The sequence below is a fragment of the Octodon degus genome, unplaced genomic scaffold, assembly GCF_000260255.1.
Source record: "Octodon degus isolate 3935 unplaced genomic scaffold, OctDeg1.0 scaffold00148, whole genome shotgun sequence".
Lineage (NCBI taxonomy): Eukaryota > Metazoa > Chordata > Mammalia > Rodentia > Octodontidae > Octodon > Octodon degus.
Genome location: NW_004524724.1, coordinates 3731147 through 3742210, shown reverse-complemented (window position 1 = coordinate 3742210; position 11064 = coordinate 3731147). Strand labels below are relative to the sequence as shown.

The following is an 11064-nucleotide window of genomic DNA, read 5'->3' as shown; positions in this document are numbered from 1 at the left end:
CAGTTCTTTAAGTGGCTGCTTCAACCAAGCAGTCAGGCTCAGGTTGCTGTGGTTTGATCCCCACAACTCAAGCCAGCCAAACCTGCCCTGAAGGCATTCGGCGCAAAAAAAAAAAAACCTTAGGGGACAGTACTCAAAAACCCCAGCCTTCTTTTTTTATCTTTTGTCATCCCTGGGGATTGAACCCAGGCCTGTTGTTCACTAGGCACGTGCAGTCCCTCTGAGCTACACACCAGCTCAGAACATCTAGATTCCCGAGCAGCGCCGGGCACTTGTCTGTGATCCCAGCACTCTGGGATGCTGAAGCAGGAGGATTTCAGGTTGAGCCCAGCCAGGGCAACTTAGAGACTTAACAAGACCATGTGTTAAAATAGAAACAAACAAACATCAAGTAAATGAATAATTGGAGGGAAAGGAGAAGGAAGGAAAACAGTACCTAGATTTCCATCTTCTCATGCAAACAGACAATCTGGTAGCACAGAATCTATAAACAACCTCAAAAAAAATCTGCTGGCCTGGGGGCTGCAATTTAAGTGAGGTCCCAGGCTCTGGGCACCCCTGCCCCCAGCCTCTGTGGCCCTTCACTTCCTTCACTCCTGAGTGTCTGTCAGGCCCTTGGGGTTGGTGCTGCCTTGAGTTCAGCTCAGGAGAGGCCTCGCCCTCGTTCCCTGGTCCTTCCTGGGGAGCCAGGGCCTACGAGGCTCACAAGCTGTGCTGGGGAGGCGGAGGACTCTGGGCTCCTTGAGGGTCGGGAGAGCCCGATGGGCATCGTCCAGCCTGCTTTTCTGGGTGCCCTGTGATTGTGACACGGGGAACGCATGTCAGCCAAATGTGGCAGCTGAGCTTCATCTCTTGGTGTCACTGAGAGAGACCTGGGCCTCAGCTTTGCAGGAGCCCGAGGGGCCTTGGCCGGTCCCTTAGCCTCTTAGTGTTTTGCTTTTCTTAACCCTAACAGTGGAAATCAGCCAGTCAGGTGCCAATCCTCGCCCTGCTGTCCTGCTGGGAACAGGCAATTTCCGCCAGGCAGGCTTCAGCGCGGACGCAGACATCCCGGGCCCAGCCCCGTCTGCTCCCTTTGCACCATGACAGCTGACCCTGCAAAGGTTCCCTGCAGCTAACCGGCAGCCTTTGCTAACCAACTCCGAAACCCCAGCTGTTTTATTCATTCTGGTTTTCCTTCTGTGGCACCATTTTCTCACCTCCTGAAATATTGATGACTTGCACCACGGGCTCCACTTCCCTTTCCTCGCCTCCCCCCTGTGCAGGGCTCCTCATACAGCTAAGTCCTCCGCAAGCAGGAAACAGATTTATGGACACATTAAAATTTTAACATTCTGCAATAAAGTGTAATATCAATTAAATAAGATCTACGGCCGCAATCTGCCCTGGAGGAGGCTCGCCGAGTACCAGCTCTGGCCTCCTTCTCCTTACTTTTGTGTGCACACAGCTCCTCTCTCCAGGCCCCAGCCCTGGAGCGTGGCTTTGGCCCCTGTGGCTGCGCTTCCTGCCTGCTCCACTTCTCCTTCCCTCACTGTGTGCCAGGCCTGCCTGAGGCCTGTGCTGGGTTGAGGAGGGGTGCTTCCCAGCACCAGGCACGCCCTGGGCAGGAGGATACAGTAAATGCAGCCCACGCCTTCTCACTGTCCCTCTGCTAACAAGAAAACTGAGCAGCTCTGTCCCCTGGTCTTTATAAAGGCAAAGCTGGAACTGAACAGCCCTGCAGACCCCTTGTGGCCCTTCTCTGCCCAGTGTGTGCCTTCTAGCGAAAGCAACGAGTCTGCATTTGCACCCGCTCCACCACTGGCTTGGCCTTTTAGAGACTTGGTCTACCAGACATCCTGATTCTCACATTTTTTATTTTTGGAGCCAGAGGAAATATTACAGGTCAGAGAAGCCTAGACATAAGCTTGGAATAGGGACTTGTAGGGTAACAAGGGAGGGATCAGAAAGTCCAGGTGGCACCTGAGCCCTCAGGGAGTTGGCAGTGCCGGGAGATACCGCCCGGAGCCCAGAGCCGCTGTGAAGCCCACGGCCATCTTCTCTGTATGGTCACTGGCAAATTGCACACGTGCTTGGAGCCTTTGCCTCACGGGCAAAGAGCACAGATCTCTGGGAGCTTCGTTCAGAGCCTGGCTGCTTCAGGGAAAGTGCCCACGGCGCAGCAGCCGTGCCTGTCAGCGCGTCCGTTAGTCCATTAGTCAACAAGCCGTTTGCAGTCGAGTCCAGAGTGATGGCCCAGGATCCACTTGGGGACAGTCTGCAGGGACAGTTGGAGCTCCAGCTTCTCTGTGCTGAGACCCCTGTCCCTCCTCACGTGGGGCACACCCTGTCCTCCTGGGGACTGCACACACTGAGCACGCTCCCTTCGCGGCCTGATCTGACAGGAAGTGAGCTTGCAGGCCTGCCCTGGTCGCCCTGCTAGTTTCCTCCCCTTCTGGCGGTTGGGCGTCGTCTGGTGCATGGTTCTGGTCTCCGAGCTGGTGCCACGTGGCACCGGCCCTTCTTCCACGGCCACCCACCTCCTTTCTGCTCCACCCAGTGCCCACCGGAGGCAGGGCCCTGTGCCCCGTGTGGGAGAGATTTATGTTCCTGTATTCCCGCTATTGCCCCCTCTTGTGCCTGCCCTCACCAGGCTCGGTGTGGCTTGAGGGCACCAAGTGCAGGCCACTGACACCAGCAGTAGTGAGCCGCCAGCCTGTCGCAGTCGATGTAAGAAGGGATTTATTGAAGAGTGCTTAAGAATTGATCAGCGTCCTCATTAACGTCCTGAACATATGGCATGGTGCTCATCAGATATTTTTGTGTCCATCAGGAGAGAAGCATCTCAGAGTTGTAGCCTTCCAAGTGAGCCCAGGCTCCTCTTTGAACCTCCCAGACCTGGATCTGAATACTGACAGGCTGGCAGCCTTAACATGAGTTCACTTTAATCATCCCAGACGTGGGAAAAAGAAAAAGATGATTAACTCGGGGATGAAAGTATTCGCACTCGCCATGCAAGAGTGTCAGAGGAGTCTCGGGAGGCAGGGGCAGAGCCGGAAGAGGCGAGGCTGGAAGCAGACTCGAGCTGGCCAGCCTCCCAGGCTGTGTGCATACCCTTGTCCTCAGTCTGGTCTCCAGACTTAGAGCACTGGAAAGCGGGTGGCGATTACGGAGTTCCGTGACCCAGTGCAGCTTGCCCGGTTCCCTTATTGATAACAATCATAGTCCAGCAGATCCACACAAATATTAGTGGCTTAAATAAGATTTTTTTCTTGGCCACATGTCTGTGGTCAGCGAGGGGCTGGCTAGGACTGGTGGTGGAGGATGGCCGTGCCCACAAGCAGGGAAGCCAGGGACCTGGAGGTGGACAGATGACCTGGGCCATTACGATGCCCCGTGTCAGTAGGGTCGTCCTCAGAGGAGAGTGGCAGGATGCAAGACACGGAGGGGGTCCAACCTCTGGAGCAGTGAGTGACGGCATAGGTCTCTTTGAAAGGCTTTGATGGGCATTTGTTCTGTAACCCAGGAGTCCAAGGGCTTACAGGTGGCTAAAGGCAGGGGCACCAGGACACGGGTCTGGCACATGCTGCCCATGCTACCCTCAGGGGCAGCGGCCATTGCAAGGCCAGTCCCACTTTCGGGGCCGAGAGATGCCGCTGCTCCTGGTGGGGGATACCGGGAAGTCCCCTTGCGTGGGTAGCAGAGAGCGGCAGTCAGTCTGCCGGCTGGCCCTTCAGCTACTCCAGATTTTGATTTCCTTTTAATTTCTAGGGACACAGAGACATGGGTGTCTGGACTTCTGGCACCAGTGCCCTCCGGCATCTCTGGGGGATTTACGTACTTCCGAGAAGCCCGAGGTGGGTGGACTTCATCCAGCACGTGGCTGTCTGTGGCCTGGTGGCCCTGACTTCAGCAAGCCTGCTCTCTGTGGCCTTATGCTGGCTCCTGCCACCAGTTGCAGTGGTCCCTGCCTGCGGGGCCATCTCCTGGGCCCTGCTGTGCTGCTCCAAGCGTGCCCGGTGCTTCCTCCTCCTCCTCTTCCTGTCCTGTGGCATGCGTGAGGGCAAAAGGGCTCTGCTGGCAGCCGGCACTGGGATAGTGATCTTTGGACACATCGAGAATATTTTTCATAACTTTAAGGATCTGCTGGACAGCATGACTTGCAACCTAAGGGCAAAGAGCTTCTCAGTACATTTCCCACTTTTGAAAAGATACATCGAGGCCATTCAGTGGATTTATGGCCTCGCCACTCCCCAAAACCCATTTGATGACCTCGTTTCTTGGAACCACAGCCTGGAGGTCTCTCTGTCCAGCTCCAGCCACGCCCTGGAGGCACAGCTGAAGGACACCAAAGGGGAGGTCCTGGGCGTCCTGTACCACATGGTGACCATGGCGGAGGCTGTCTCCTCTCTGGGCCAAAAGCTTCTTGCCTGCACTGGGCTTTTGCTCCTCCTCCTCGGCACAGGGCTCTTCCTGAAGCGGGTTCTGGGCCCTCGTGGCTGGAAGTACGAAAATGTCTACATCACCAGACACTTTGTCTTGTTTGATGAGGAGCAGAGGCGCCAGCAGCGGCCCTGTGTCCTGCCCCTGAGCAGGAAGGAGCGGGGAACCTATGCCATCGTGCCCTCTTTCCGGCTGACCCCCAGGGACAGGAGGGCCCTGGGGCTCTTCCTGCTCCCTGTCTTGGCCCACCTCTGCATGTGGGTGCTGTTTGCGGCCATGGACTACCTGCTCTACCGGCTCCTCCGCTCGGTGGGCAGACAGCTGCAGAGCCTGCCGGGGCTGGAGGTCCACCTGCAGCTGCTCGGGCAGGTAAGGGCGTGGGCGTGAGACCTGAGGCCTCCCCTGGGCCTCTGATCCTGGCAGAAAGCTGGCACACAGAAAGTCCAGCGCGGCCCGAAGGTAGCATAGAATCCCAGTTGCCTTGCTTCCCTTCGACTTCTGGGAGGAGGCCTCTGAAGCCAGTTTTGTGGCCCACTCCCGTGTGCAGTGGCCTGGAGGGTCTTCTGCGATGCGAGGGGAGAAGTTGCTCCCTGCCTTTCCTGCTTCTGGTGTTTTAAACGGGAAGCACTCTCAATACACACCCGCTGCAGCCTCCAAGTGTGCCCCTGGCCACCCTTGGGGTGTTCTTGCACAGAGCTAGAAAGTGAGACCCGCTAAGCTAGTGGCCCCCGCCTGGCCTCCAGGGGCGTCACTGAGGACCCGTCAGAGAGCAAGGACCACACAGTGCTTCCTCCAGAATCCCACAGGAGCTGCGTTGCTGGCTGGTGGCTTCCCTCCTGTCTTTGGGCCTTCCCTTTTCCCTGAGGAAATTTGTGAGGACGCTGATATCACAGAGGCGCTGGACATTGCCAGACCCTTGTCTTAAGCCCAGAACCTGAAGCCAAGCAGGTGGAACTCATGCTTGAGTGTGTGTGTAGGTGTGTGCATGTACATGCAAGTATGCATGTGTGTGTGTGTGTGTGTGTGTGTGTGTGTGTGTGTCGTATGCTGGCCTGACACGCTGTCTGGCCAGAGCAGGCACCGACCACGCCTCTGTGTCTGATTTGCCCCCTCAGTGGCAAGGCGCTGTAGATGGTGGAGGCCCCTGGAGAAGCCATGGGAGGTGCGGGCCTGCCGCTGCGCCTCTGCTTGGAACCTCTGTGCCTGCTCCAGCCTTCCTGCTGCGTCCTCCTTTCCCCTCTCCTCCTGGCTCAGCAGATCCCCCCCTGGCTCCTGCTCTCCTAATTCTGCGCGTCTCCTCCGACTTGATTACTCCAAGCTCTCTGCTTCCCTGAAGAATTTAGTTAATTACAAGGCACCCTGATGCTCGGACATTTGGGGCAGGATAGATAACAGAAGCAGCTTCCAGAGCCAGGCCGGTTTTCTGGGGCGGCCATGCAAAGGCCGCCTGCCCCTTCTCTCTCTGCCGCCTTCGCCTTTGTCTTGTCCTTATCTCCCTGCTTCATCCTGCTCCATCTTCCATGTCTTCTGTTTTGTCCTGTTTCTGTCTTATTCCTTTTCCAGCCCATACCTGGCCTCCACTCCCGTTTTGTGATTCTCTGGCTTAGGTAGCAGTGAGGACAACGAGCTCTGCCCCCAGAAGCTTTCCAAGGATGGTGCGGGTGCCCAGTGCATCCTCCTGGGCACTTCTGGGTATGGGCACTCCATTCATCCTGGAGTTCTGTGGGGGCTCAGGGCCTTGCAGGGTGGGGACCCAGGCACAGCCTGACAGCAGCAGGGTGCTGGGCCACAGGTGGGATTGAGCAGATGTCCAGCGCGCTCTGGCCCCAGCAAGCTCCTGCATAACCTACAATGCCCGCCCACCTTGTCCTGGATGCCCAGAGCCTCCTCCGCTGGGAGGGATGCCTCGACTTGAGGCTCTGCCAGGATTTCTCTCCCACTTTCAGTGTTTTAAATAAGACAGGAAATGATCCAAGTTGTGCTGGCCTTGGATTGGGCTTTGTGAGTAAAAGCAGCCTGGTGTGCTCTGAATGAGCACCTACTGTGTGCCTGGGTGCCTGTCCTTTCCCAGCGGTGAGCCCAGAATGGGCCCTCCACTGTCGCCCAGGCTGGTTTGGCTCCGCCATGTGTGTACTTAGGAGGAGTAAACAAGCTTTAAATCATCTTGGCACCATTTACTAGATTGCTCGGCATTTTCAAAGCGCGGGTGTGCTTTCCACGTTACCCTCCCTCAACCCGGCACAAAAATGTTACCTCCATCTTTCTGAGGTCCAGACTCCCAGCTGCAAAATAGTCCCCAGCCAGATCTCTAGACTAAATAGCTTCTTTGCAGCCTGAGCTCCCGCTGCTTTCTTATTGCAGGCCTGCTCTTCACAGACCCAACTGATGTGTTTGTTTCTCCAGTTGTATGAAAAAAAGCGTGCACTTTTGCTATGGGGACCGGGGCACTGTTTAATTGTAGCCAGGCTGTCTTTTCGAGATGAGAAGCACACAAATGTCTGCCACTGCCCAGGCAGGGGGCTTCTCGCTCTTCCCTGGGCTGGGCCCTCGAGGCTGGTGTGCTCGGGTGTGGCTGGGGCTTTGTTTGGTTTTGTTGCTTTGCTGAGTCGTTTACCTCCTGCGCCCTGACTCTGAGGCGCTTGGGTGATAATAACTTACAAGCAGCCCGTCTGTACAGCCAGTGCTACATCCCTGAGGTGCCTCATCTACACTGGGAGCAGCTTATTCATGGGCAGATCTGGTCCATTAATTCCTGCTTTACCAAATTAGCAAACAAATCCACCGAGAGCCGCAGTGACTTTCCCAGGTCAGGGGAAGAAAGCGCCGAGTCAGCATGCACTTCTGGGAGGACAGCCGGGCTGGTGACTCAGTGTCACCTTCGGGCCTCTGTGGCAGGCTTCTGAGGGCAACTGGCCTGTCTCTTTCCCACAAATGAGAAAGAAGCCCCCTTCTTGAGTGTCTGAGGAGGAAAAACATGCCAGAGTTTACAGCCTCCGAGAACAGACTCCCTCCCTTCATCATGGTGACCTTGGAATAGCGTGTCCACCTGCAAGTGGCATTGCACACTGCACCGCAGCAGTCCCTTGCTGTTTCCAGCTCCCCGAGGCTGACTGGAGCTCCACTGAGTGCTCCAGTGTCTTTGTGGCCCAATACAGGGCTTGTCCTGCTAGAAGCAAGAGGCTGTGTCCCAAGGCTACTCTCCTGCAGTGGACAGGTCCCCGTCTCTCCTCAGAGCCTGCAAGCTGAGTTAAGCCATGAAGTGCGTCGTGTGGCAGAGTCTGCCTGCTTTCCACGACCCGACAGAGCTAACACTTAGCGGGTGCCCTTCTCTCAGGGGACTTGTGTTTGCGGAAACTCACTTTGGATGGGGCCGCTCCTCGCCCCATTCCTAGTGCTCACGGGGAGATGCAATTGCAAAGCTCTCCTGTGAATTTGGAGATGAACGCTTTGTGCCGCAGGGAAGTATCGAGAAAGAATCAGAGCGGGAAAGTTGTGTGGATGGCTACTGCTTTATTCTTTCATTTCAGAAGCAAGGAACTCAAGATGTCATCCATGATTCTTCCTTTAATATATCTGTGTTTGAGCCCAGCTGTATGTCCAGCCCCAGGCTGCTGCTGTCTGCGACCTGGGCTCCTCTCGGAGTTATCCTGGTGGTGTTAGTGCTGCTGGGCCTGTTGTCCTCCATCCTGATGCAACTCAAAATCCTGGTGGCCACGTCCTTCTACCCTAGCGTGGCTCAGCAGCGCACCCGATACCTGCACACAAAGCTGCTTAGGAAAAGATCAAAGCAGCTTCAGGAAGAAGTCAAAAGGAAACAGAACCTGTACCTTACAGAGGTAAGGCCAGGGTGGGAGCATAATTTCTAATTAAGCTGGTGTGGAGTTTGAAGGGCAGAAGGAAAGAGGACTTCCAAACACTGTAACATCTCGTCAGGGCTTGTGTCCCAACAGGAGGGAGAACACCGAGGGGGAGTAACAAATGCACACAGCTAGGGCTCTTGGCACTGTGGTTTGAATGCTGGGCAGGAGTCTACACCATATCCTTGGAATGTTGGCGCCCAGTCAGAGCTTCCAGCGTGCCCGGAGGCTCAGGAGCAGGCCCTCTGTGCTGCTTGCCAAAGGATGTGCCCATTTTGCAAGGTCAAAATGAATTGGCTCCTTCCTCAAGGGTGGGCGGGCAGAGTGGGTTGTAGTCTCTGTAGAGTAAGGTCATCAGCGAGTCGTGGATCTCAGGCCCTGGCATTGTCACTACTAGCCATCAGTAACTTAGAGTTGGAAAAGAGCTCATAGTGAAAACCCAAGAAAACCCACAAAATAAGCTTTTCTGTCCACTTCAAGTGTGCAGTAGCCCCATCATGAGAAGCTTGTGTCAGAGACGTCGGAATGATGCGTCCATTCACCCACTTCTCAGGTTCACTTCTGGCTTCCAGTCCTGAAGGTGATGAGGAGGAAACGCGCAGATGCTGCCCCCGAAGATGTTCCGTAAGGGGTGCTGAGTGGCTCAGCCGCACGCCCAGACACCGTGGACGCTGCTCATAGCGCTGCCTGTGCTCAGCAACTGGGGCTGCCTCCCGGGTCATGTGGGATGTGACTTCCTGGGGCCACCATATGTCACTGGTGGTGTCCCCATGCTGTTCATCACAGAGCTAAATGACCCCCAGGAACTGCCTATGTGGTCTGTTTTCCAAGCAAAGCACAGGATCTCAGCTGGGTCAGTGTGTTAGGAAGGCGTCCGGCCACTTTTCTGGTGAGTCTCAGCAGAGAGCATTGCTCAAAGAAGAAAAAGGAAAGCAGCTGGTGTCTCCACAGCAGTGTCACAGGCAGTGCCAAGGACAGCACTGTGTAGAAAGCCAGCAGAACATCCCCAACTCTTCCACAGTGCTCCCTGGAGGCCAGTGTCTGCCCCATGCCCTGATGCCAGGCCTGCTTCCGAGCCCACTTCCGTCGCCTCCCAAGTTCTGCCCACCGCTGCTTCCTCTCCTGTACCCCACTTGCCTGTGTCTCTCTTACTGTCTCTTCTAGCAAGCCCTCAAGGTTAATGATGGAGTCACGTATAGGCCGCATCTGTCCAGATCATCAGGCAGACTCGTTAAAATGCTCATCTGGACTTTGTTGCATTCATTCGATTTTTGTCCTTTATGCCACTCATAGTCTTGTCATGGTCCTAGATTCAGTTTAGTCTTCTCTGGTCTTGGTTGTATTCAACTGGGAACAGTCCCTCAGTCCCTTTCTTTCATGACTTGACACCTCTGCAGAGTACTGGCCAGGTATGTTGTGAAATTTTCCCAAGTTGGATTTGTCTAATGTTCCCTCTAATTAAAGGCAGGTGGTGCATTTTTGGTGCAAATGCTGCAAGAGTGGCAAGGTGCTTCTCTTTGTGTGTCGCAGAGGGCAGCCCACAGTGCCCACGCATGTCAGGGAAAGTTAGTTTGATCATTTGGTTAAGGTGTTATTGGTCACCAGATTCTTCCACTGTGAAGTTGTTGTCCTTTTCTGTATGATAAATAAGCATCTTGGGGGGAGATACTTTGAAACTGTGCACATAAACTGTCTCGTACTTTTACCCTCTGATTTTAGAGTCCATGGATGTACAAATTGCTATTATGGGGACCAGATGGTGATTTTTCTAGCCCCATATTTTCTTCCTGTATCTTACTGGAGTTCTACTATAAGGAACAACAGTGTCTCAGCACACCCATGGTAAAAGGGGCTAACCTCAGGGGGGACCTCAGAGGGGCCTTGAGCGTCCCAAATGTTGGAACCTGAGGAGCCACCAGGCCTTGTTCATTGAGCCTGCACCCCTGGCCCTAGAAATGGGCCCAACGCATGGCCTTCATGTATCGGGTGCTGAGTTGCTTATTTCTTCACTGCAAGTTCAGGTCCATCTGCTTGAAAGTCTGCTCACAGCACCATGTTTTTTCTGTCTAGTTATTTTTAAAATGGCTCCAACAGGCTTAGTGAAACCACCCATAGGAGGCCCTTCGCATACCTGTCCCTTGAGCCTGTCCTCTTCCTGCTGGCTCCAAGAGCACAGCACAATTTGGCCTCGTGCTCTCTGACCCAGGCCCTGTCGCCCTGTCCACAGTGCTGCTGAGCAGCAGTCAGGGACACACTGCCCTGACCTCAAGGCCCTGGCCCTGGGGGCTCCCAGAACCTCTCCCCTCTGGGTGGTCCTGTGCCTTTTGCAGTGAGCTACCCAAGAGCTGCCGGATAAGGACTGCTGTGTGGTGCCTCCTCTCACATCACGTCTCTCTCCAAGATTGGTCCTAAGGCCCTCAGCCCCTACAAGATAAGGTCTCCATGTCATCAAGTGTGAAATTAGATGTGCACGGGTCAGAGAAATCACCAGGGGCTCATATCGTTAGCACACTGTATTAGTCAGCTTGCCCTCTCCTGTGACCCAGTACCCAGCACCCACAACTTAGAGCAGGAAGGGTTTAGCTTAGTTCACAGTTTCAGCAGGCTCAGCCCATGGTCAGTTGTCTCCAAGGGAGAACCAGCATGGTGGGAAGGCCTGCTGAGCAAAGCAGCTTCGCTCGTGGCGTCCAGAAAGCAGAGCAGGGAGCAGCGCCGGAGCGGAAGGGCTGAGGGGTCAGATGCAGTGTCCTGGCTCCGCCTGGAGGTGCTCAGAGTGTGCTGTAAA

General features: G+C 55.1%; 1 protein-coding gene across 2 annotated transcripts in view; it reads left to right on the top strand.

Annotated features, from left to right (window-relative positions):
* Dcstamp (dendrocyte expressed seven transmembrane protein) overlaps positions 1-9523 on the top strand; it is an 11392-nt gene extending 1869 nt beyond the window's left edge. Inside the window, exons 1-4 of one of the 2 annotated variants that reach the window (XM_023702302.1) lie at positions 2344-2387; positions 3751-4791; positions 7950-8258; positions 8833-9523. In XM_023702302.1, coding sequence (XP_023558070.1) covers positions 3763-4791; positions 7950-8258; positions 8833-8907 — 1413 coding nt within the window. In that variant the 5' untranslated portion in view covers positions 2344-2387; positions 3751-3762 and the 3' untranslated portion in view covers positions 8908-9523. Of the gene's footprint in view, positions 1-2343; positions 2388-3750; positions 4792-7949; positions 8259-8832 lie in introns of those variants that run through there. The other variant, XM_004642272.2, reaches the window with a different exon arrangement.
* The last annotated feature ends 1541 nt before the right edge of the window (positions 9524-11064 follow it).